The sequence below is a fragment of the Elgaria multicarinata genome, chromosome 2 (genome assembly GCF_023053635.1).
Source record: "Elgaria multicarinata webbii isolate HBS135686 ecotype San Diego chromosome 2, rElgMul1.1.pri, whole genome shotgun sequence".
Classification (NCBI taxonomy): Eukaryota; Metazoa; Chordata; class Lepidosauria; order Squamata; family Anguidae; genus Elgaria; species Elgaria multicarinata.
Genome location: NC_086172.1, coordinates 113,974,100 through 113,995,205, shown reverse-complemented (window position 1 = coordinate 113,995,205; position 21,106 = coordinate 113,974,100). Strand labels below are relative to the sequence as shown.

Sequence of the window (21,106 nt, the reverse complement as noted above, 5' to 3'; positions counted from 1 at the left end):
ACCTCCCGCAACCTGGTGCCTTCCAGATGTGTTGGACTACAACTCCCATCATTCCCAGCCAGCAAGGCAATCAATGCCTACAGAGGGAGAGCAATAGGTGTTTGTGCAAGAAGTGGTAGATTCTCCAAGGAAGAGGAGCCACCACCCTCTGTTGCTGGGCAGTGGCAGGGTAAGGAGGATTGGGCCCTCTGGGAGGGGGACCAGAAGGAATAGCAAAGAGCAGGGGTGGCAGAAGCAAGGGGGGCACCAAAAGGCATGTTCCTGAAGCCACCACCCCGCTTGCTGAGGGCCAAAACAGACATTACTTTAAATCTGTAGGTAGCAGATACGTCTTTTTTCTTTCCACTTTTACAGGTGCAAGGGGTCCAATCCAGATCGGGAACCTGCCGTAGGGGTGTGTGTGTGTGTGGGGGTTGCTTTTAAGTCCAGGGCAGGATCTACACTACTGCTTTAAAATGGTTTATAACAGTAGTGACAACTGTTGGGCACGCTCCATATACAGTTTTCAAACCATTTTCAAAGTGTTACATCCTGCTTGATGTAGATCTGGCCCTGAGCTGGGGGGGTGGCGGGTCGCTAATGAAGGCGGAAAAAGGAGGCCTCTGCTAGTCGCCCAGAATTACAGCCACGTGAACTCTGGCCCCGCGGGGGCGCTCTGGCGCGGTTTCCAACCTCTCCCGCAGCCCTTCTGTCGCGCTCTCGGCAGTGACGGAGGCGGAAACTCCTCTCCGTGTTATGCTTCCTTTCGTCGCCTCCCCTTTCCCGTCATTAGTCAGTTCTCGGGGCATTTTCGCAGGCGGCCGATGAGTTGTCTCGGGGAGACGTGACGGCTGAGGTAAGCGCGGCGGCGCCCCCTTCTCTCCCTCGCCTTCCGCCCCCGAGGGGATTCCGCACGGGTTGGGATTCGTCTCCAGCGCCACGGAAACGGAGCCCTGTGCGCGGCAGCCGGTGCTCGCTGGCCCCCTACCCCCCTCCGCCTCGTCCCTCCCAGGGAGCCGCCTTGCGCTCAGGAGAGAGCCTAGGCCCAGCGAGCAGCCCCGTCCCCCAAGCCCTGGTACCTGCCGAGAGAACCTCGGAGACCAGGCTCCTTGGCCGCTGGAGCCGCGGGTCGGCCCAGAAGGCGCAGACCTTTCCACGCCTGCTCGGAATTCTCGGGACAACCGTTCCGCTGCCTCCCGACGTTCAGGTCAGGGCAGCGGATGCGCGCTCAAAGCCCTTCCACCCCCTAAAGTTTGGGAAGCCGCGCCTGCTTTCACCCTTTTTCAGCACATCGTGTATGTCCCGGGCATTTTGGTCTCCTCCGGCCGCAGAATTATGTAAAAAGAGCCCCTATGGAAGGCCGTATCTTCTTTTTGTGTGGGTGGGAAATCTGGATTCTCTGCTGAGAGAGGTATCCGTAGATGGTCTTATGTAGTAAACCAGCTGTTGAAGGCGTTGTAATGGTCTCCCCGCTAGTTTCTTTGATATTTGGAAGAAGTGGTGGAGGCTTTTCTTTCATAGTGACCAGTGGAAACTTCTCAAATAAAGTAATGGGGTGAACTGACCTTTTTTCTGCCCCTCATCTTTTTCCTTAGGATCACATGCCCAAGTTTGATATTTCTCAGATTTTCCCTTTCCCACCCTCCACTGTTCTTGCTCTGTCTGTGTTTCTCTCTCTCTCTCTCTCACACACACACACACACATACACATACATTAATTTCTTGAGCTGGAAGTTTCTTTCTTCCAACAAAGCAAAAAAGGGAAGCCTTGCAAGCCTGCCTGATGTTCCTGAGCTTCTCTTCTATGGGAGTCTCTCAGCTGTGGATTCCCTAACTTCCCCACTGGGGTGATCTATACTGCTACCTACCAAAGCGGAAATCGTGTCTAATGGGATTAAAATGAAAGAAACTGTGGTGCAAGCCTGAAAAGAAGTTTTGCCACCGACTCAGGAAGGCCATACCCTTAAATCCTAGATAATATGGGGCAGAAGTTGGTTGTGGTTACTTAATAATTTACGAAACTATTAGGACTAGGACTTCATGTGTTACAGGATTTAGCCCTGGCACTTTAAAACAGTTCCCCAGGTTTGTTTGGGTATTTCTACTTCCCAAAATTGTGCTCCTCTTTTGTTTTAAAGCTCTTGCTGGAATTTCTTCCTAAGTAGCAGATTTATCTCTTCACTGCTTCAGGAAACCCACCTTTTCAACTTTGCTTTCCCTCTAGTCTGATGCATTTGGTGGGTGGATCTTACTTATATGTAACCCAGAGAATGGTATCACCAGCTGAGGAATTGCTGTAAATATATTGCTGACAGAAATTCTACTGATTCTGTTTCTAATCATGGGTCCCCAGCAACTGGTGTTTATAGACTTACTGCCTCTGATACTGGAAGTAGCACAGAGCCATCAGGACTAGTAGCCATTGATAGTCTTCTCCTCCAGGATCCTGATGAAGATCCCCTGGAGTATGGGGGAGGGTGGGGGGTATCTAGACGGTGACATTTATTTGTGTGTAGGTGTGGCTCTGAGGGAGAGGGACAGTGTGTAGGTGTGTCTTTGAGGGAGAGAAACTGAATGGTGGGGGAAAGCTATGTGTGTGTTTGTGTATATTTGGCGGGCGGGGGGGTGGAGGAAGGAGGGACTTGTATCCCCACCCACTGATGGGTTTGGGCACGCCTACTGCTGGCATGTAGCCCTTGACCAGCAGCCCAACACCACATACAGGCCTTGAGGGCAAAAAGGTTGCTCATCCCTGTTCTACTCCAAGCCACATCTCAATGCAGGATGCAGCTACAGTATCCCTGACAGATGGCTGTCCAGCCTCTGCTTAAATACCTCCAGTGAAGAAGAACCCACCACCTCCCAGGCACTCCTTTCCACTGCCAAGCAACCCTCTCTCTTAGCAAGTTTGTCCTAATGATGAGCTAAATTCTGCTTCCCTGCAACTTCCAACCATTGGTTCTAGTCCTGCCCTCAAAAGCAACAGAGAGAAAGTCTGCTTCATCATTTGCTTGACAGCCTTCAGATATTTGAAGACTGCTATCATGTCTCACCTTAGTCTTCTGTTTCCCAGGCTGAACATAACCCAGCTCTTTCAACTGTTCTTCACTCTGATCCCTTCAAAGCCCTGATCTTTTAAATAAGGAGCTATAAACTGCTACTCCCCTCTGCTTTTGTAGATAGGGAGATGGAATGGGGGATACAAGCATTGAGTAAAAGCCTGGGCAGCCTAACTTATTAATGCATGATTGCCATTATTTTAGTTGCTGTAATGAAATGGCAAGCAATTAACCTTTTAACTTTAAGTTGGTGGGCATTTTGAAAATAAGAGTTGAGAAGCCTAGCTCTTGTATCATTTAAGAAAGAATCCAAGTGTCCTTTGTGCGTAAAGTGGCATGAAGTATACATGTGCTTACAGACTCGTGCAGTAGTATATGAGAAAAATTATTAGTTGTGTGCATGCTCAGTGCTAAAGAAATTCCAGAAGCTAGATGGAATAGTTTGGCTATGTTAAGCAATGCAAGTTAATTATCATTTCACAGCATTTTTCTGTTCTATTCTCAGTAGATGGGTAGTCCCTTGGTTCAAATCTTACCTCAACTAGGTGGCAGTTCACTCTAAGGAAAATCACTGGCTGGATTCAGACATAACGCTAAGCCACTGTGGGTTGTGTTTCAGAGCTAGCATGTTGTAGGTGGGAGAGGTAAAATCCCTGTCCATGATCACTGAAGGGCCCACCTCAGGTACCCTCCCTCTGCAGTGGGGCTAAGGGCCCCAGGGGTGGCTTACCGGGTCCGTTGATAAAGCTGGCCACTCCATGCAAAAATCCCAGCTTCCACAGAGACAACAACCTAGAGTGTCTGCGACTTATGGCTATGCTCTAGGCAGCAGAGTCAGATTCTATGGTCGCTGTCGCATTACAAAGCTGGAGCAGCCGGTGCATGCCTTTTCCCACTGTGGCAACTGCTGAGACAGCAGCGGTAGCAGCACGAGGACAATGCGTGAACTTCAGAGCAGGGATGGGTAAGTAATCCATGGCAATCAGTATGTCAGAGGCACATGCGTCATGGTTTTCCTACCTGTCCCCCTTCTGTAGTTCCCCTACCTACCCATCGTGATCGTCCGAATAGGGCCACTGCCTTTTAGCCCTGTCTGCAATTTGTGGATAACATTGGCCTACCATACAAGATAGTTGTGAAGATTATAGAACAAATGAATGTAAAGCATGGTGCAATCCTATGTCTGTTTACTCAGAAGTAAACTTAAAAGTAAGGTTTAGGTGACAATCCTATGCTCATTTACTTAGGAGTAAGCCCCATTTAAGTCAATGCAGCTTACCTCTAAGTAAGTTGAAATGTGAAGATATCAATAAATGCTGAATTTATTGTACCATTTTACAGACAAGCCATCACTCAGGAAGCACTTTAAAGCAATACATAATTTTACCTTAAGGTTGTTCATGGAACTTGTATAAACCTATTCCTCTTTGATCCACATGCTGAGTCTGTCACCTTGATGTGCGGCATAATCTACAACAGGTTTCTGTTGAACAGGATACACTTGTATCTTGTACATTTAATTTTCTTTATAGTAAGTGCTTGGCTAGTTGATGTATGACTAAAGAAAAACCCCAATCACCGGTTGAGATGTGTATTTAATAATGTATTACTATTAGATACACACAATATCCTTACAAATCCATCTGCATCATTCTATAGAGCAAAATGTAAAAATAAACTGAGTATACAAAGATGCTGTTTATTTATTTATTTATTTATTTATTACATTTCTATACCACCCAATAGCCGGAGCTCTCTGGGCGGTTCACAAAAATTAATGCATCTCTTTATCCACTGATACAATTCATGTTTCTGGGACTGAGTTAGACTATGTAGAGATAAATGTGTTATGAGCTGGGCAGTTGTAGGTCTCCTGAACATCTTTACCTATAATCTTAAATCTTACAGCGTATATTTTATCAGATTATCTGATATCTTCCATAACCTTCACCTGGCGACAGTTCACAAAACAGTTTTGTGTAGTGAAGTATGAGTCATAGGTAAGAGAAATGTTGATGGCAAATGTTTATTAAATTTTTAAGAGGCAGCAATGGCTTTTTAAATTTGCTGAAATTTATATGTTTTTGTTTTGTTTTATATGATTTATTGTAAGCTACTTTGAGAATTTCGGTTGAGTCTAATATGTTAGAACTTTGTAGTGTTTTATTTATTTATATGCATGTATTTCCTATACTATAGGAGGTTCTAACAATGAGGAAAACACTGACTGGGTTTGCATCATGATAAACCACTGTGGCTTATGACCCATCTCAGTGTCAGCGTGGCTTACCGTGACAGCCAACCCTGGTGACAGCAATTCAATATGGGGTTTCTTTCACCAGCAAACCACTCTTGGAACCCATGGCTTGAAATAGGGTTGATGATGATAGCTTGTTCTCAGGGTGGTTTGTAAAGTCTGAACCCGGTACTGTAGCTTGTGCCAAGTAGCTACAGAGCTGTTTGGGGAAAGTTGCAAAAAAGCCCATGTTACTTATTGCAGTCTTGCCAGTGCCGCTTCCAGCCTCCCTTGCCAATGATTGCCCCTCCTCCAGTGCCCACCCTTTTTTTCCTTCAGTGCCTCAGGATTGTGCAAATGGGGTTGTATTTTTTATTATTGTTGTCAGTCTTTCGCAAGAGCGCTGATTTGGTTGTCTGCTGTGTATAGTCAAGTCAATTCCCTTGTATGTTTCAGCTATCAAAGGGAGCAATGGAGCTGAGTAGGTAACATACAAGGAAACTGACAAGGCGAATGAAGTGCTCCAAAAAAGGGCTACTAGTCAAGAGGGGAGGGAGCTGGGATGAGGAGACAAGATGGGCTGTGCTACAAAGAACACTGGGATACATGCAAGGAGTGGGCTGGAGGACGGAGGGGGATCCTCTTTTACACTCACCTGATTGTCTGTCAGGAGTAAGGTGGGTTGGCAAGGGAACAAGCTCGCCAGGGTGGATTAGTGTTATGTGCGAACCAGGGCCTCCGTGTAATAGAAGAGGAGTGATATATAAAGCAGTTGTTTAATTGGTTGCCTCCTAAAAAGCAGTTATGGGATACATTTGAAACTGCTAATGGTTGGCTTCATCCAAATCATCATATGCACAAGCTTCATTTATCTTCACGCAGCCCTGTTATGTCTTCTTCACTCCCTCCTTGGTGAGAGCAGGGAGACAAACCAGGAAGCTGCAGTTAGCCATAGCTATCTGTTGTGTCAAAAATGAGAAGCTATGCTTAATGGCTTCCAAGCAAACCAAAATATGAACCCATGCTTGAAAGCAGGCTTCTTATTCTTGGCTTGTTTGGGAGCCATTATCCATAGTCTGCTCATAATGGAAGATATGCTTAACTGTGGCTTCCTGGCTTTGCTGACATGCTCACACAAAGGGAGGAGTGAAATGGCAGCAAAGGGGTTGTGTGCAGAAGCATAACATGCATATGCTGGATTATTAAAGCAGGATTTGATCATCCAAATACCATTTTATCAAATAGTGAACATAGTACAATCTCTTCTTTTAACGAGGAAGGGTTGGTTAAGTTTGTTATAATGGTTGGATTCTTAATGATCCGTAAAGGATTTCACGCCTGCTCTTTCTAGGAAGAGATGTATAATGTTGCTTTAAAGTGATTATTTATGCAGTCAAAATTAACAACTTTTTGGAACGCACGGTATCAGGTAACTGACAGATATGAGGTGTTCCATCCATTCTTCATTTTTAAATTAGTATAACATAGGTAATACTTGCATACAGCTGGGAAATAATTTCCTGTTCTTGGTTCCTATTTCCTCCACTCAAACTCCCTTAATCGCCTTGTTATACACACTATTTTCTTGAATCAGTTTGATAACAGAAGTTGTTTGTTTAATTCTAGCTTAAATTGGTATTTGAATGGTGAAAAGAAAATGAAAATTTAAACAGATCATAATCACAGAAATCTCTTAAAGACAATAGATACAATATCTGCTTAATAGTATTCTACTCCTTTGTTTATCTGAAACAGAAATTGAAACTAATCTAACCCTTTCTGATGTTTCTTAAACAAAGATGGGGATTTCCCTAATGTCAAAATGACGTTCCAGTACTGTGTACGTAAAGAATGCTGTGGTTTAGTTCCATATCCTGAGGGCTGCTTCAAATGTCGTATTAAAAGGTTATACCTTTCAATGTTTCACAGTGGAAAATAGGGATGCTCCCATGCTTCAATTTGTGTGGCTGGGTGAGCAGTTTGGCAGTCCAGTAGCATGGTCTGCACAGAATCTAGTCTTAAATGTGCCACAAGTACCAAGTGGGAACTAAATGTATATGGACACAGATGGCTCCAGATGGCACAAGTAGTGAAGTATGATGAAAGAAAGAAATACAATATATACCATTCGGAGAACACTGGTCCCTTTTCACAGCTGGGAAACACTGAGGCTCAGTAATAAATGACTAGCCAAAGGTCAATCAGTGAATTCATGGCTGAAATTCTTGAGAAGAAACAAGTAAGAATAGAATGCCTCTGAGCATTTGCAGAATATGCTGAACAATTGCAGCATCCCCTTTCAACACACCCTTAGAATTAAAAAGAGTAGGTTGCAGACTGATGGCACATCTTCTATACAGGTTAAAGCCCCAACATTCTCCCTTTAATAGTTAAGTACTAATTCCACCAAGATTGCCAGGAAACAACAACTAAAGATATAATCCTATTCCCTTTCACACAATAATCCACTTCTCATTTTTCCTTCCCTTATTTAGTAATTCTTAATAAAAATAAGTTATTTCTGCCAACAACTCACCTCCCTGCCCTCACTGTCATCTTATAGCCTTGCCTAGTTTCCCTACTCCTGTCCCATTCCCTGACTCAATTTCTGCTAGGGCAGTCCAGGAGCCTTATTTCTATTAAAGGCTGGATCTAGGAATATGAAAAGTACTTCCGAACCTAGAGGAGGCAGATTCCTCTAAGCATGTGCTTCGTCAGGATTTTAAGTACAATGACTGGGAACACAACCATTTACTGTCATACACATTCCCCTTCCTTTAAAACCACAAAATACCCTTCTCGTTTCCTTTTTTCAGTTAAAGAAGACACTTCTCATTTTTCTAAAGCTTTCTCGAAGCATTGTCAATACATTATGGGAGATGTTGTAATTTATTTATTTATTACATTTATATCCCACCATTTTTCCTCCAAGGAACCCAAGGCAGCGTACATAATCCTCCTTCTCTCCATTTTATCCTCACAACAACAACCCTGTGAGGTAGGGTGAGCTGAGAGTCTGTGACTGGCCCAAAGTCACCCAATGGGTTTCCATGGCTGAGTGGGGACTAGAACCCGGATCTCCCGACTTCTAGTCCAACACCTTAGCCACTACACCACAAAGCATTTCTCTTGTCAAAATGCCTTCCCTTTGTGTTCACCTCTCCTTCCAGCTCTGGAGATGGAGAGAGAGTTCAGTGAGCTAATAGGGAAAGAATAAAAAATTCATTAATACTAAAGACTTTAGGGGAAGAACTTTAAGGGAAGAACAATGAATGTATTTAAATACTCATTGCATATCTAATAGGTGTCTCCTGCCAACAGAACAGCATCTGCTAATGTGTCAGATTCCCCTTTGCCTGTGTTCCTCCTTAATCTGCTCTGGATGGTAAGAGGACCCTCTGGATAGTAAGGACACCCTCTGAGGGTGGGTGAAGAGATCAAGGGAAATTCCCATTGTATGAGCAAATTTCTGCTTGTACAACATTGCATTTAAGCCACCATGTTTGTTTCTTTGCTTGCTTCTGACCACATAACTTATAGCAATCAACAAAATGTGATCAACAATTATGATTTTGTTATGACCATAATCTTTAGGTTATTGAAGTTACAGTAATATATACTGTAATTTGCTAGGCAGTTCACCTTATGCTTGTCTGGGGCTTCATCTGCCATCAGAATGCATAGTGCAAAATAAAACTTTAAAAGAGAGAAGAGGAAAGGGTTATGTGATGTATCTAAGGGTCTCCTATAAAGACTATGGCTCTTAGAGGTCGCTGGTCCAGACTTTTCCAAGGGCTCCCAAAGCACCATCTACCACCATCTACTGATTTACAGAGAGCAATAGGAGTTTACTCTTTATATCCTTAGCGGTTGGGGTAAAATATGCCAACTTTCAAATCCACCCAGATCAGAGCTTAGGTATTTTAAAGAATAAACATTTATTTATTTATTTATTTATTTATTTAGCAAGGTGCCTTGAATGCCATTTTTTCTTGGTCGGAAGGTGGAGTACAAATCCAACAAATAAGCTTCCACAACAAACAATAACTGATAAATAGTAATAATAGTGGTTCTAAAAAACTAACAATCTATCTTTGCTTTCAGTAACTTCTCTCCCTACTTTCTCATTCACATGCTGTCTTTGATTCTAGTCACTAACTAAATTAAGTAATTAACTATTGCCCCTAATTCCTTTCACTATCTCTCTTCGTCTTAATTCAATTCAGTCTTTCCCTGATCTCTGCCTAACTGTTCCTGTTCTTCTAGCGGATATTCCCCAGCTGACACTAACTCCACCACTCCATTCTGGCCATGACTGTCAATCATTCCTCCACTCACTCTTCTGTTACAGGGGGAAAGACAGAGAAGCTTTAGAAAAGGGGGAAGAATTGAACTAGCCATATTTTTTTGTTCTCGGGTTACAGGTTGCAGCAGTGTTTACTTCTAGGAAGTACCTCCTTTTCATTGACAGACAGGGCCTTGGGCAAGAATGACACCAAGAAGAGGGACTTCCCCTTAGTTCCCAGATTGAGTGTGGAAGAAAGCCTCTTAGCACTAACTAAATTAGTAGTAGTAGTAGTAGTATTGGGAGACATGATCCTTTTGATACAATATGGTCCCTGTTTGTCAGTTATGTTAATAGAACTGCTGGTAGATCCAGCCCCCTGTTAACTCCACTCCAGGCCACCCTAACTATTGAATCTTGATTGAAATTGGAATTGGTTATATATTCATACAATACAGACAATGTAATCGCTCAACCCAAAATATTCTTGTAAGTATTTATTTTCTTCATGAAGAAACAACCATCACACTTGTAATGTTGTTAATGTAACTTTATCTTATTTTGAAATAAAGTGTAAAAAATACTACTAATAATAATATTTTTTTAAAAAAAATGAAAGTACATTCAGCGGTCAAGTAAATGTGGCTAGAATTGAAGCTCTAGTGATATTTTAATTGTTGATTTTATCATTTAGCACTTAATAGCAGAAACTAGCCCACTTAAAGAACATTTTCTGAAGGAAGTATTTTCCTAATATTGTACCTTGGAGCCTGAATATGTTTATCATGCTTTTTCTGACAGCAATACCCTAAAGGGGTCCCCAACTCCCGGGCCACGGACCGATACCGATCCGTGGCCTGTTAGGAACTGGGCCACGTTCTCACCAGCAGGCCCAGCACTATAGTGCCAACGTAAGAGGGGCGCTACGCTGGTAGGCAGCAGCCGGCAGGCAGCATGGGGCTGAACCAGCTGGCTCTAGGATTCAGCTGGGCGGGCGAGATGGCGCCTGCCCAGCCTACAGGGACGCGGGGGTGGGTGGGGGATGATCTGGTTTAAGGCTTTCTGTTGGATCAAACAGGGGGCGAAGGGGTTAGGTCGCTCCTGGGGGAATTGGGCAGCCCCGGTGCCCCCGGTGAAGCCCTCGGGAGCCCACCTATGGCCATCCTGTGCTGCACGTTCGACTCAGAAGCAAGCCATTGGAGGTTGGTGACTCCAATTTCGGTGGGGCTGTGAACCCACCCTGGGTTTCAGTCAGCACTCTAGGAGCCATCCTCCAAGGCGCTGAAATTGGGAGATCCAGGTTCTAGTCCCTACTTGGCCATTGAAACCCACTGGGTGACTTTGGGCCAGTCACAGACTCTCAGCCTAACCCACCTCTCAGGGTTGTTATTGTGAGGATAAAGTGGAGAGGAGGAGGATTATGTATGCCACCTTGGGTTACTTGCAGGGAAAATGGTGGAATATAAATACAGTAATAATGCCTTCAGCGTTCTGGATGCTGGATTGGAGCCACCAGCCTCCATGGGTTGTGGTGGGCTGTTGTTGTTTTTGTGTGGATGCTCTGGCTCTCTATTCTTCCACACCTCCTGGGAAGCAGCGGGGCGGGGGTGAGGGGAAAGGGAACGAAGGCGAGAGGGGAGGCCAGCTTCCCTTCTCAAAGGTAATAATAATAGAAATAAAGTGCACAATAAATGTAATGTGCTTGAATCATCCCAAAACCAAAACCATCCCCTCAAACCACCACCACCCTGGTCTGTGGAAAAATTGTTTTCCACGAAACCAGTCCCTGGTGCCAAAAAGGTGAGGGACCACTGCTTTAAAGGCAGTAGAAGGTGCTTGTAGCATTTGGGCTTGATTGAGCACACAGCATTTAATGTATCTAATAAAATGAGAGATGCCATTATGAGGTAATGAGGCCATTCCTAAAGGGAACATAATGTGTGCATGGCAATAGGAGTCTGAATAGAATTAATCATGAATACAAAATCCCCTCCATTGAAAGTAAAACTAGATCTCCTTGTTCAGGAAACTCCCACAAAGAAAAGCAGTTGTATGCAGCACCAGTTACTAAACTAAAACCTTTAACAAATTGATTATTACTGTTTGATTTTTCTACTTGAATGTGAACATTCTCTTCCCCCTTCAGAATCTCAAGTTAGCAAGTAATTGCTGTTCTTAAGTGAGGATGCTTGCTCAGAACTAGGAATACTTTGTGTCAAGGAGGTTATTGGAAACAATATTTATTACAAGAGACAATTTTGGGGGTTTGTTAAAAAACTTGTTTTTTGTAGTTTATATTCTTCAGTTGACTCCTGTTTTATTGTTGATAAGATATCTTGAACTTCTGTCAAGAAGTTCAAGATATCTCACAAGTATTATTGCAAACAATCTGTGTTCTTATGGTGGGGGAGGAAAGTTAGTGTAACTGCTGTAGGCAAGAGGTAAAACACATTGGTTTGGTAATCAGTACATGTATGCAAAGCAATTGTAGTAGTTTCCAAGGATGGTTTACAGTAACATAAGTTAATCTGTTTGAAATCAGACTTTGTTTTTAAAGCAGTGTTGATAAATTGTGAGATATGCTATTCTTCTGGTCTGGATACTCCTCCAGAATAGCCTCACTGCCTTATAGCTGAATAGGGCAAATCATCTCACAGTATCCAAAATAGTTGTATTGCTGGCTTCTAAAGAGAGATTTGAACTAATATAAATATTGGCTTAATCTGGAAAAAGTAGTTCAGGAGAACTAGATGTAATAGGTCCAGGCTTTGGTGGCCAAGCTAGTTGGTGTAGACAGTCTTTTAATTCAGATCTTTATTCCCATCAAGCAGCCCTTTCAGGCTCTTGTGGCAAGTTGTATATGTATTTGTAGAGCTGGGAAAAGTGCAGAAAAGGGGAACTAAAATGATGGTCACTAGTTTGGATGGCTTTAAAAGCGGTCTGGATAAATTCCTGGAGGAGAAGGATATCAATGGCTAGTAGTCCTGATGGCTATGTGCTACCTTCAGTATCAGAGGCAGTAAGGCTATGTACACCACTTGCTGAGGAACATGGCAGGAGGGTGCTGTTGCACTGTGTCCTGCTTACGGGTCCCTGGCCGATAGCTGGTAGGCCACTCGACTAGATGGACCCTTGGTCCGATCCAGCATGGCTCTTACGTTGTGTGTGGTTTTTTAAAGTAAAGGAACGCAAAAGTCATGCATGACCAGTAAAGACTCCTTTAAAAAAAACACACACACACCCCAAAAACAACACTAAACCAAACAAACATACAGAACCATGGATTTGTTGTTTGCACTCTCTCAACTTTTCTGAAGGAGACACTGTTGTCCAGTTGGATTACAAGGAAGGCAAGAATATACCTTCTAGCCTTTTCATCACATACACACACACACACACACACACACACACACACCATATCAGAATAGGACGAATATCCTAGAGAAGCTTGCTGTTCCCCTTCCCACACTTGCATACAAAGATGTATTTTATGCTCCGAAATATTTGGGATGTTGGGGGATTTCTGAGATAGAAGTAGAGTGTGGACCCTTGATAAAGAACTTAGATGTTCTTCATAAACCAAATCTGTTATTTTTATTGTTTATTTTACTAATTTATATCCTGCTTCCAAAGAAACCTGAAGTGGTTCACCTTATCACATAAAACCAGTAAAATGATGAACAATAAATACCAGATGTACAATTTAAAATACAAAACCAGAGAAAGTTACTAGCATAACAGTACAATTGCCATTATTTTAAAATCCTTGTGCAAGTTATCAGTTCATACCTCTGGCAAGACTGATCTGCTCAATGGGGGAGGGGAGGGAGGGAGAGAGAGAGAGAAGGGCAGTGGCTCTGCCCGCCTTTGACTCCGGCCCTGCTCAGCACTGGCTTCCTCCCTGCCCCTTGCTGCCAATGGGTTCCTTGATAGATTACCCTAAGGAAAGGTCATGATGATCCCTGGAGGCCTTCACATCTAGTTGTATGCCATCTGTAAAATTCTTCTGTGGGGGGACCACAAGCAACTTCAATACAGTTGAAGATAAAAATGGCAATCTTGATTTATGCAGTGTTGTAAAAGAAAGGATTTAAACATAGCTTATTGTCTATAATGTTCACACTTTCTTAAATATTCATTAATCCTTTTCTCTTTACATTTTTAGTGTAGTCAGGAGAGTCCTCTGAATCCAGTCAAATCAGTTTATTTAAATGTAGCCCTTGGACCTTTTAAAAAATGGATTGTACTACTAGTAGTATTCCAGTCAGAAAGAAACTGGCTAAGCTGCTTCCTCTGGCTGATAATGATTTTTCTAGCTAGTCTGTGGCCTGGTGATGGGCCTGGTGATGGGGCAGGAGGGATCTATCTTGTCTGTCCTGTCTTCTCTTACTTTTGAGACTGGTTTTATACATTGACTGTAATCCTTATTGCTAATAACTGTTAGCCATATTGCAGTGTCTGATAACACAGTTGCAGCTCAGCATCAAAATATTATAAGGTGGTTTTACTTATTCACTGATAGGCAGCCAAAGTTCTTATCAAATAATTAGAAGTCTGTGCTAGGGAGAAATTCTGTCACCGTAAATATCAGTTGTGGCAAAAAGTAAAGTAGCGATATTGAGGGACTACTCAGGAATAATATTGTGCCTTTCAAGCAAAATGTATTTCAAAATGCTGTTCACTTAAACTTTTATCAAGCAACTTTTTACATTTGTGGGCTGTATCTGTCCAAATACACCTCGGAAACAAACCTTACTGCTTTCTTTCCTAACGCAGTGGCTCCTTTGTGTCCCTGTAGAGTATGGTTTATGAACAAGTATGTTCTAACCTGTGTACAGTGATGTCTGTGCACAATTCCTCTGGCAATTAAAGACAGCTGTTTGCATCTTTGAGTTGATTTTTTTCTATATATTCTTTAAAAACGTAATATTTGATTTCATTTTCACAAAAGGAATAGGATGGAGAAACAGGCTGTTTTGCACAGCAAATGGTCCTTTCTGCGCAAAGTTTTCCCATCAGGAGCAATGAGTGTGCTTGACAATAAGAGAGAACCCCATGCCTCATCCGAGTTCAATCTCCCTCTGTGGGATTTATACACTGGCATTGGTGTACTGTGTTACACCAGATTCTATGCTCTGATGTGCCAACATGAGTGAGATGGTTATCGATGTGGGAAAGACTTATCTTTTTAAAACAAATTCTCCCCTGTTGAAGCCAATGGGAGGGAAATACTTTCCACCAGGTCTTGGACTTGTGTTAAGTTTTGCCCTCAACATACGCATAGCTGTATCACCATAATGATAAAGTATGATGCTGCAAATGTAGCCCTTGGACTTAATTTCTCTCTCTCTCCCCCTCAGGTTGCCCTCTGGCACGCTACAAATTACTATGAGTCTACTACATAGTCACACCAGCTTTGAAAACAGCAATCAGGAGACTGGCTGCTGTGCAGCCATGGCCAGTGCTTGCAGCGCTGGAGCCAAAGAGGAGAGCATCAATGCTACTGTCAGCAATGGCACCGGTGGAACACTTTCAAACTCTTTCATGGAGGAAACCCAGGGCTATGATGTGGAATTTGACCCACCACTGGAAAGTAAATATGAATGCCCGATCTGTTTAATGGCTCTCCGGGAAGCAGTGCAAACACCATGTGGACACCGTTTCTGCAAAGCTTGCATTGTCAAATCCATAAGGTAAAGAACGGTTTGGCAGAACATTTATCAAGTACCTGAGATCCTTAACTGCAACTAAGGATAAATTATGGTGCTGACTATTGTAATGGGAAGGTTTCTGAGATGCTGGCTTGATGGTTATGTGTACTTGCTACCACTGAGCAAAGTAACTGAGTTTGTAACCTATCTTTAAGCTATAAGTTGATCAGTTCTATGCATACCACGAATACCACTTCGAGCACAGCAGTTTTAACAAGGAGGAAACTCCCAATAAGCTTAGGATTTCACACAGAAATTCCTATGTAGTGTAAGGTCTGTGGATTGATCAAGTTGCTCAAGTGGCAATAAGATAATGACATGGTTTGCACGGTACAACTCATTCTGAGTTATTTAATCCATGATAAGTCATGGGAACTGCAGTCACCACTTTGCATATCCAACCTCCATTTGGGGGTTGTCGTGTCATGCAAACCCAGCAAGCATGGGCTATGTGAGAGTTAAACAACCTTCATATAACCCTAAAACAGATCATGGGTTATGCAAGGGTTTTTTAGCCCTCACATAACTCACACTAGCCAAGTTCATATGACACAACTACCAAGCGGAAGTTGGATATATAAAATGGTAGCTGCACATGCTTCACCCTCACAGTTGGTTAAATAATCAACAGTGCGCTGTCATGTTATATGAATTGGCCCAATGTATCTTTCACTGATGGCTCTGCCAAAGATTTCCTTTGTAAACTTCTAAAAATTAAAACTGAAATTTCTTTGTAAACAGAGCTAAAGGTATCAACTATAAATCTTGCAAGAGAGCTTCAAGTAGTCTGCTTTGAAAACCTTGTTATCATAGCCACTACAATCAATATTTATAGTCAACCAATCATAAGAGATCAGCACCAATCTCTGTTTATTTAAGCTGAAACTTGAACATTTTCATGTACCAACAAATGTAATTTAAGTCTGCATTTTGCTGCTGGGAGTTAGGTTGCTTTTATGGAACTGTGGTCCAACAGCTACTTCAGCTGCATTACAAACCGGATATTCGTAACAGATTTTGTGTGAACTGATTTTGTTTTTAACTATTTTATTTTTCCGCTTAAGTAGTAGGCTCCTGAGTCATAGTCTCTATTCCATTAAAAAATATATAAAGCTATTTTAACAAGTTCCTCTTGAGGTTCAAAACAGGTAATGCTGTAGACAGATGTTGACTGATTGAATCTTGAGTGTAAGCTTCCTTTTTCCCCTTCAACTGAAAAACAGTCCAATATTTCATCTTACCCAAATGTATCTGTAAATTTAGTAGACTAAGCCTCAGGGCCAACATTGTGCAGATTTGCTTTTAAAGACTTAAAAATTGGCCGACCAGCCAGCATAGGTTTTTTTTAAAGATAGCAACCAACGAGTGCCAAAAGCACACAACTACTATAGTAATATACAATATACTAATTACTAAAAAAGGAGGTGAACACTTATATCAAACAAAAGTTTATATAACATAATAAACAACCATAAACGGTCATAGTACACATTAGAATGATATACAGTTGTAGAAACACAAAATCACAAGATGTAAACACAAATCTCAACAGTATTTTTTAAATTGGCATAAACTTCTTTCAATAGGCTTTTACAGGCTACCGTTGTGAATTAATCCTGTTTTCGCTGTTTGCTTCTTCAGAATTTTTTACTCACCACCAACCATAGGGATAATGCCGTGGCCAAAAAGGCAGAGGTTCAAAACTTCATTCTTTATATATCCACTTGAATGCTTAAAGCCCCGCAGAAAAACCTCAGAGAGATTTTTTCTTCTATCAGCTGTTAGAAGAAAAAATCTGTTTGAGGTTTTTCTGCCAGGCTTGTGAATGGTACCATGTTTAGTATATGTGGTCTGACCTGCAAATGTCATGTTGAGCCATACTATCTCAGCTAGAGATGCACTCAGTGGGTCACACCCAGAGAATGTGAGCAGAACTGCACTTGTGCAATGGCTCAATGACACACCCACCCAAACGCCACTCCTGGAGCTCTCTGGAATAGTGTGGGATGGACATGGGGCATTGCAGCAGGACCTGGGGCATTTGGGGGGCTGCCCTGCATGAGCAGCAATGCCTTCCTGATCATACAAGACATCTTTTGGATCCAAGGCAGGTTTCTTCCTATGCATAAAGCATCTTACTAAAGATGAAGAATACGATAACTGCAGGTAGAATTGATGTTAAAAGATATTCACGTTTCTTCTTTTCGACAGAGATGCTGGACATAAATGTCCAGTAGACAATGAAATTTTACTAGAACATCAACTCTTTCCTGACAACTTTGCAAAAAGGGAAATCCTCTCGCTGATGGTGAAATGTCCGAACAAGGGCTGTAATCAGAAGATGGAACTAAGGCATTTAGAGGTGGGCGCATTAAGGATTTTTTTTTCTTCAGAGTCACAAGCCAATTCTATGCTCTTCTGGGCTGTGTCAGCAAAGCATAAGACCCTGTGCAAGCTTTTTAGAAATAGCCTAAGGAGACACCTTATACCTACTCCCTATTTTGGCATGCTAGTCATAATAATTGCATCGGGCCCCATGTGGGATTGGGTCAAATCTATAGCAACATCAGAATAAAGCAGCAAAGAGGGTTTGAGGGATTGTGAAGGCTCCGCCCCTTTTCATATTGCATAGGACGTGCTGTAGCAATTGCACAAGCCTCTGCTTGCACTGCAGCAGCTAAGCCTGTTCATTGAATTTTAAGTCTAAAGTCTGTTTCTCTTAATATGAAATAAGCAGATGCCTTTTCTGTTGCTGCTCCTCTACAGGACCATCAGTTACATTGCGGCTTTGCTTCAGAAAAATGTCCCCAATGCCAAGACATTTTCCAGAAGAATCAACTACAAGAACACATGAAGCTACAGTGTCCTCGGCGACAAATATTTTGTCCAAACTGTGGTAATGATATGACTTACGAGGAAAAAGAGGTATTTTTAATATATATATATATATATATATATATATATATATATATAAATGCTTTTATTTCATTTTTGTTCTAAAGTACATATTTTTGTTAACATAACCAAAACATCAGTAGTACACAGCACTTGCAGTCTGACTTACATTGTTCCCCAAATATGCTATTAGATTCAGGAGATTTTGGGGTGAGAGATAAGCTTGTAAAAGAAGTTTCATTTTCTGTTGCTACCAGTAATTTTTCTGTTTCAATATCCAATTTTCCTTGCTATTATTCCCTTCCTGAAATATGACTAACTAGTGGATGCTGGTCAGTGGAACCTGTATTAGCAAACGTTATGAAGGGAAGCCACATTTTCACGAACTGGTTCTTTTTCATTGTTCCTCTGTTTGATCTAATTATGCTTTCCTAATTCTTCAGCTAAAGCTAATGTTCAGATTTTAGAAAATAATCTACCATTGTATATTCTCAACTTGTTTTGCAATATTGAGCTATTTTCATCTGTGCTGCCGCTAATAGCAACAAAATTAGGTCTTTATGCAGTATCTGTTTGTGTGTCAAAAACAGATTAACGGTCCAACAGGATGCCATGTGTTCTTCGCATATCCACCACATGTGGAATAAAGTGCCTCTAAATTGACCTTTCCTCCCAACACTGTGTGATCTTTGTTGATGTGATTTAATTTCACCAGTGCTATATGCCACCTGTGTATGAGTTTTAAGTGGAGTTCTCTAATTGTAGCAGAAACAATTTCTGCGATCTGAGCCCCAGGCTGAGTTCAGACAACACAATAGTCAACAGTGGGATAATAATCAACTCGACAGTTGTTTACCATGGTGTGGATTAGGATCAGCATTGAGTTGACTATTAGTCCACACTGAGTTGACTCACTCATTCCCTGTTCTCCCCTCCTCAGTCCTCCCGCTAGTATCCCATCAGCCATTGCTACTGCAAATCTATCCTGCCAGCTGAATTCGAGCGTCAACAAGTGCTTCGACTGCTCTTGCCTTGCAACTCTGTGGCTTACAAAATAACCAACAGTGACCAAGGAAATAGCCAACGGTGCCCTCCACACAACATGATAACTCTGCACAGCATTGGTTATTCGCGTTAGTTATTTTGGCCAAATAACCAATTGTTGGTTAAAAAATTCCCTCCAGAACCCATGGTGGGTTTAATAACCAACCATTGACTATTTAAACTACCATTGATTATCGTGTTGTCTGAACCCAGTCCAAGTATTCCCTTCCTATACCATTTAATATCCTTCTGTTGTTCCACTTTGATGCACCATAAGTCAGCTATATATGCAAAGCACTATGCCATTAAGTTTGTTTTGTGAGTTGAGACCTTTTCTTTCAAAGATTATTAGTGACCGCTGTGCTTCATTCCTGTGTATTAATTGTTTTATAATTGAAGTATAAGAGACCAATTTGCTCTATTATCTTTTAATTTCTCTTTTATTTTTTCAGTTTTTAAAACATACAACTCTTCTTCATAAACTTGTCAAGATCATGGTGCTTGTCCTCTTAATGAAGCATTGCTAATTTTTTGCTCAATTTGGGAGATGCTTTCTTCTCTGATGAGAGATGGTCTTAATATTTACAATTGGCAATAATATTTACAATTGGCAGAACAATATTCTATAGGACGATATTCAGAAGGAATTGACCCCCCTCCCAAAAATAGATTTTATATCCCCCCAAAACAGTTGAATTTTTACATACATAGAGATATTTATCTCCTAAATTTTTATTTTGTCATTTTTAAATAAAGTATAGAATATGATATATCTCCCAATACCTTCTTTCAAATATTTCTTTTCCCTCTTAGCTTAAATTGTGGCTCACTTCTGAACTTCAGGCATTTCAATTAACGTTGTGAGCTTTCATTTTTGTCATGCATTTTGTCTCAAGATTTTAACTGTCAAATTTGACAATTTTAGTCACAATTTAGTTCCATTTGTAAGAAAAATATTTTTGAAGTGCTTTTAAAGATAGAGTAGTGGATTGTTCTTTTAAAGTTATCTCTCTTTTAGGCTTTCTATGTAAAACCGCCGCTGCCGCTGCCCCTGCTTAACCTGAGTACACATGGTCTATAACTATGACGCCCTTACTGTTCAAAAGCACCACTTTTATTTGTAGAGTTGAGCAATCATGAGGATCAGAGCTTAAATCACAAGACCTTTCTGGATCATTGCTTAGTGGCCAAGAATATAATTTAGCCATCTTTGAATTAATATATTTTGGAACTATATTGGGCCTGTTCAGACGACATGCTAAGCCATGGTTAGGCTGCCATGATTTTGCAGGAAATGGTTAGTGAGCATGTTTAAACCATGATTGTGTAGCCACCATGGTTAAGAATGGTTCACACGACAAGCTAAATCATGGTTCACACAACACACTACGCCATAATGTTTAGCTCAAAATGCTTAACCACCGTGACGTAGCGTTTCATCTGAACAGGGTCATTGTGGTGTTATGTTTGAAAATTGGTTTGGATGTCTCAGAAAATATAGCTTAATGTAAGACTTCTAAACACCAATCAAGGATTTAATACCATTAAGTCAAATTTAACAAAGTTATGTTGTTCTGAACAAAATGTGCACTTCATGAAATAGTATTTCAGTGCACTTTTGTGAAATGGGTTCAAAATTGTAGTTTGATTCCTAGTACAATTTTTTTCTAATGCAAAAAGGGGATGAGAGAGAGGAACTGCATTGTAGATCACAATTTATCTAATAATACGTATAGTCTATCCATCTTCTTTCACTTAAATTAGTTCTCATTTACTTTTTGTTTTCCCTAAAATGAAGGTTCATGATGAAATCTGTCCTTTAGCAAATGTCTGCTGCGAATATTGTAATACAGGACTAATCAGAGAACAGGTAAGAGATTCTTTCTTGTTTCTCCTT

General features: G+C 41.5%; 1 protein-coding gene across 1 annotated transcript in view; it reads left to right on the top strand.

Annotated features, from left to right (window-relative positions):
• Positions 1–747: 747 nt before the first annotated feature.
• Positions 748–21,106, top strand: part of TRAF6 (TNF receptor associated factor 6) — a 30,733-nt gene continuing 10,374 nt past the window's right edge. The window contains exons 1-5 of the mRNA XM_063117426.1: positions 748–835; positions 14,920–15,252; positions 17,482–17,632; positions 18,037–18,195; positions 21,008–21,079. Coding sequence (XP_062973496.1) covers positions 14,948–15,252; positions 17,482–17,632; positions 18,037–18,195; positions 21,008–21,079 — 687 coding nt within the window. The 5' untranslated portion in view covers positions 748–835; positions 14,920–14,947. The remainder of the gene's footprint in view (positions 836–14,919; positions 15,253–17,481; positions 17,633–18,036; positions 18,196–21,007; positions 21,080–21,106) is intronic.